The sequence below is a fragment of the Cyprinodon variegatus genome, unplaced genomic scaffold (assembly GCF_000732505.1).
Source record: "Cyprinodon variegatus isolate N-32 unplaced genomic scaffold, C_variegatus-1.0 Scaffold546, whole genome shotgun sequence".
NCBI classification, from domain to species: domain Eukaryota; kingdom Metazoa; phylum Chordata; class Actinopteri; order Cyprinodontiformes; family Cyprinodontidae; genus Cyprinodon; species Cyprinodon variegatus.
The window spans coordinates 400,201-406,200 of record NW_015150999.1 but is presented as its reverse complement, the minus strand read 5'-3'; the positions used below and the strand labels follow the sequence as shown (position 1 = coordinate 406,200).

At 34.9% G+C, this 6,000-nt stretch overlaps 1 protein-coding gene across 1 annotated transcript in view; it reads left to right on the top strand.

The window, feature by feature from the left end:
* Positions 1-6,000, top strand: part of lrp1b (LDL receptor related protein 1B) — a gene marked incomplete at its 5' end in the record, with an annotated part of 277,806 nt that overhangs the window by 173,694 nt on the left and 98,112 nt on the right. The window contains 2 exons of the mRNA XM_015391547.1: positions 1,314-1,518; positions 4,428-4,620. Coding sequence (XP_015247033.1) covers positions 1,314-1,518; positions 4,428-4,620 — 398 coding nt within the window. The remainder of the gene's footprint in view (positions 1-1,313; positions 1,519-4,427; positions 4,621-6,000) is intronic.

The following is a 6,000-nucleotide window of genomic DNA, read 5'->3' as shown; positions in this document are numbered from 1 at the left end:
ATATATATATATATGCATATATATATGTATATAAATATATATACATATACATATACACATATACGTATATATATGTATATAAATATATATATATATATATATATTTATATACATATATATATAATGTGTATATGTATATATATATATATTTATATACATATATATAATGTGTATATGTATTTATATATATTTATATACATATATATATATATGCATATACATACATATATATATATGCATATATATATATATATGTGTGTGTGTATATATACATATAGTATCAAAAAGGAAAAAACAGATTGAGGAAAAAATAGGATTGTTGGCGCTTATTAGTCTAGAGGGTTCGAAAGAGTTTCAAATTAAGAACTTCACTATAGACAATATAGTTAGCAAGTGGCAGACAATTAGACTCCTAATATGCAGATTTTTTCTTCCACATTCAGGAAGAGGCAGCAAAACTGCCAACCAGAATGCAGGAAAAAAAAAAGAATACAGAATGTTTACGATAATGTACTTTGGACATCTTAGCTTTGAATTTATTTGGACATCAGAAGCGATGACACAGCTGAAATAAACCAAATACAGCTAACCAGGAAAACGGCTTCATACCAACCATGAAGTATAGAGGTGGAAGTTTTGGTAGACTTTACAGTTCAAACTGTATAAAATCAATCATTAACTGTTTATCTGAAACTATAAGGACCTGTATGAAAACATGAAAGATGACCCCAGAATATGAAAATGACACAAAATATTCCTGCAAATCGATCAAGTACTGCCTGAGAATAATGAAATAGAAAGTCTTTGGTAAGTTAAAGCCAAGATCCTAATGTTAACATGCCAATGTGGGCCATTATGAAACAGACTGTACAAACAGGAACACTCAAATAACTCGCTGCTGGAAGTGAGGAGTGGAGAAAACTTTCTTCAGACACATGTAAGAGACTGATTATATAAGATTATTAATTAAAAGCAACATTTATTTGATTACACTTTGGCTAAAGAAAGTAAAAAAAGCTATCTGAGGTACGCTGTTTAATGTTTGCAAGCATTTTTGTTGTCATAATTTTTGTTTCAGAGTAAAATAAATATGCTACGAACAATTCCTTTTAAAAAACTGAATATAAAAAGGGATATATTTATACAATATGACTTAAAATGGACCATATTGATGAGATTGTATACTTTAATGAAGTTTGAGTGTTATAAATGACACACTTTTCTTCTTGTGGGAAGTTTTATCAAGTTGTAAAGGTGTATGTCCACTGTGAATTTTGTTAGGCTGACTTTTGTTGTCCATTTTGCATTCTTAGCTTGATGTTTTGGACCAATTGGAATGAGCAGAGGCCCAGCATCATGAGGTCCACCTTAGCTGGCAAGAACATCAGGATTATAATCAGCTCTGACATCCTGACACCCAACGGACTGACAATAGACCACAAAGCAGAGAAGCTCTACTTCTCAGATGGAAGTCTTGGCAAGATTGAGAGATGCGACTATGATGGATCCAGTCGTTATGTGAGTAGGAAAAAAAAAAAAAGAGTTGTCCTTGTGCTAATGTATTTTATATATCATATAAATGTAATTTCTGTTGTCTGTTTTGCTTCAAATAACTAGTTGTCTTTTTATTTTGCATGAAGCGAGGCTTTTAATTTATTTTCTTCTACTTATGTTAGTTGCAATTTGATGTGGGCTTTGAGGTTGAACTGTAAATATGATTTAGTATTATTGTTATTATTAGAAAAATTCTCATTATTACCTTCATCTCCATGGCCTTTGATCTCATCTTTCTTTTACAGCTACTCTCAAATGTCGGTAGAAAATGCAATCTTCTCATTTTAATGGATGGAACCAAATCGGTTTTCAGCATCCTTTATAGAACACCAGCAAAAGACCCACTTATTGCACATACAAAAAAAAAATTTAATAGTCTCCGATTTGAAATTTTTGAAGATCAAGCCCTAATTTTGTTAATTATCCTTCATAATATCTGTTTTGAGTAGTTAAAACAAAAACCGATGTACACCATTTCCTATTGTCATGTTTTGGGTTTTAGGATTTTGATCAAATATTTTTGCTTCAATGGAAAATCCTTTAAGAAATCCTTACACATTAAACAAGACATGCATAAATGTGATTTCAATTGCCACTGATAGATTTATGTATTTTTCTGTCAACTACGCTTAAAGAGATGAGAATGTTATATTGTCTTTCTGCTTTAAAAAGAAACTTCCTGGAACAAGATCCTCCACACAGCAGATGGGATTTGAAATACCTCTTGAAGTCGTCCTATTTTTTTTTTTTCTCTGAGGGCACAGATGGTTTCCTTAATCACAAAAGTCCGTTCTTGGTAAAGTAAATAAAACCCAGCAAGGGGGAGCTCAGGTTTTGTCCATGAAAGTTTCATGCATAATGTATGACATCCCAACAGCTGTGTCCTGGGCAGGCAGAGGATTACAGTACAGGATGACCTTTTTGTGCTGTAGTTTCTAGTTTTTGCTTGACATGGCTCACGTGGCTGAGCACTTTGGCCCATCTCAATTAGTTACCCATATGTGTGATGAGATGGGTCGCTAAGCTCAGAAAGTCTTCACCTTTGAGACCCTAAGTGCACCTGCCGCAGCCTCGTCCTGCTAATGAAAGCTTTGCAGTGAAACTGCTCTGGGTATAGTGTTTCCTTTCCAATTAAAATGTGTAAATTAAACAGAGATAGGTACCGTAGCTGTTAACTTCTTCCTTAAACCAAACTATAGCAAGACGAAACATCCTCAACAGACAAGATACTTACAGTAAAAGCTGAAGGCAGCTTGTCACTCTAAAGGATATAGTTTAATTCCATATGACAAAGATTTGTTTAAATTACCCCCAAAAATGCCGGTAGCTACCAGATTTCAATTTGAAATGAAAACAGACTAAGGGCAAGAAGAAGCATGATTAATGACTGTGATGAACCATATCAGTGTTAACTTTAGTAGCAGTATTCTCTTTCAGGGCACAGCTTCCCCTGTTAACAGCAGTTCCAATAGGTGCTGACATGGGGCTCAGAGTAGCAGAGAGGTTGCCTTTTTCTCACCTCCATGCCATATTTAGAGTAAAAACCCATTATTAATAATGACGGCATAAGGGTCAGCAAGTTTAGCTAAGAAACTATACCTTATCAGCATTGCAAGAGAGGCTATAGAGCTAAAAGATGGATGGATGGATGGATGGATGGATGGATGGATGGATGGATGGATGGATGGATGGATGGATGGATGGATGGATGGATGGATGGATGGATGGATGGATGGATGGATGGATGGATGGATGGATGAGTAGTATAGTCTGCTGGTATAATAAAAAAAAGATGATTGAAGGAATGTAACAGGAAATTACTGCTAATATTCTGAAGGTGAAACGGGAGAAATGTTCAACCCTTAACTTGTTTCATTGAACGAAAGCAAAGTCAGTAGCAGAATCTGAATCCAACTGAGCATTTAAAATATTTTAATTTTATCCCCGTACCCATTAACATTTGAATTGAGTTGAAGTATTGATCAAATGACTAACAAAGGCTTATCCACTATTTAAAAAGCCCTACCCAAGCATTTTCATATTTATTCTATTTTGTTAGATTATGTAATTTATATTAGTTGATTACTTGGGTTGTTACAGACATTTTGTGTAAATTTCCTTATAATAGGCTCGTCAGAACTACTTACTGTATATTTACAAAGAAAAACATTGATTTGGTGAGTGTTATTTCTCCTAATGATGAACTGCTGCTGTATCAAAGACTACCAGGGATTTCATAATCATACCTGAATACTTTTGAAATGAGACAGACTGGTTACTAATTTACTCAAAACAAGAGTTCAACGGCAAACTAACATGCTTCTGCCTGTAAACTGAGCATCTTCCTAATCAAATTTAAGCCCCATCTGTCACTTATTTCTCTGTTCTTCACTGTCTCTCATTTGCGTCATGGCCAGTTGTTGCTTACACACGCTGGGCTTCTTTAATCAACACCTGTCCTATTAATCCCTCCATAGCAAAGGGCTAATGTGTTGTCACTTACACGCCTGTCCCACTAATGGCTGTGGCTACCGAGCTGTTGGAGTCCACGATCCTCAATGCAAGCTGGGGGGGAATCCCAGAAGGAAGCATCTGATGGATTTTTGCCTTGCTGCCAATGCCACTGTCATTTACTCCCCCAACATCTGGGTTAAGCAGTGAAGCTGGCAGCAGGGGTTGATTTGTTGATTAATGAGTAGGCATATTATTTTCTCTTATTTTTACAGGGAGGTATATATATATAATTTGTGTCCTGCAAGTTTTCCTTTAAAAATATAGTAATCTTTCATATTATTATTTTGAAGGAATTCTCATGTTTTTTATCCTCTCAATCTAACAACAGCACACTGTTCTATTTTTTTTATTTTTTTTAGGTCATACTTAAATCAGGACCTGGTAACTTCTATGGGCTAGCCATCTATGCAGATTTCATCTACTGGTCAGACTGGGCCCGTCGAGCTGTTCTACGATCAAACAAGTACACAGGGGGTGACACCAAGGTGCTTCGAGCAGATATACCGCATCAGCCAATGGGAATAATCGCTGTGGCAAAGGATACCAATAACTGTGAGTACAAGAAATCCTAAGCTAGAATACATTGAAGAAATAAACTCATTGAATATCTTTCCTTTTTTTATAACATTATCATCACAGACTAGAATGCATTTCAGCCTTTGGCTTTAAAGATTTTTAAACATTTGTGCAGAACTGTATATTTACCAGCAGACAGGATGATCTTGGTGACTCTGGAGGAGTTGATTAGATCCATATTTCATCTATTGATGGTGCAACAATTTTTTGATGCTTTACAAAACCAGGCCTTATAAAAGATCAGGGCCAATAATCTAAGTCTGATTAGTAGGAGAAAATTAAGGTGTTTAACATAATAAAGAATATATTCTTAACAGGTAGGAATACAATTTATTATAATTAAACTTTCACATCACCCTGAATACGATTCCTCCACCAAGAAAGATGATGGTTGCAGCATCATGCTTTGGAGAAGGTGTTTGAGGCTTAATGGGAGATGGATGGGACTAAAAAGAGAACAATCCTGAAAGAACACACAAGACCTATACTGGAAGCCTTGGTCCTAGTCCGACAATGGCCCCTAAAACTAGAGCCAGCCATTGGTCATATGGTTTAGATAATCAACATTTTTTATGTGTTAGAATGATGTAGTTAAAGTCCAGACCTAAATCCAATTAAAAAGAGAGATGCTCTCCATCCAATCTCAACAAATGTATGTTATTTTGCAAAAAGAATGTCAGGCTTGAGGCTATATTTGTAAAAAATGTTTGTAAAGTATCAAATTAGGGGTCTGAATACTAATGTAAGCAACACTTCTCAAATATTTATCGCAAAATTTTATAAAGAACATTTCCTTTGGGGTTTTTTTTTCTTCGCTTTTAAATTATTATCTTAACAATTTATGTTGAATCTATGAAATCTGTTCCATTTAAAAATTAACTGATAACAGTGCTTTGTAAAAAAAGTGAACACATACTCTATGTCGTGCAGATCTGACTTTTCTTGAAACAAAATAAAAGCACAACCTAAAAAGGCACACATGATATCACTTGATGGGACTTTGCATGTCTTTCCCTGTCTTCTTGGAGCTGTTGGTGCAGTTTACCTTCCTACTAAATTATGAATTCTTAGTTACAGAATTGCTTGAAGAGGTAATATATAAATGACTAAAACCCCACACTGAGCAACAATAGCAGATATAGCTGTTAGTTTCAGCCAAATGGAGCTTATATATATTCATTTGATACAAAAGACGCTGAGTTGATAAATGAAAGTGGTCGTATTTAGAATGGTGAGAAACTTAAACCTCCGTGGTAATTAATAAAAAAGTAGCTTATGTTGTAGAGGGAGTCTCTTAAGTGTCGTAGAAGATTTAAATTCCAAGTAGGACATAGAAGGTGAGCTTAAGCACATCCC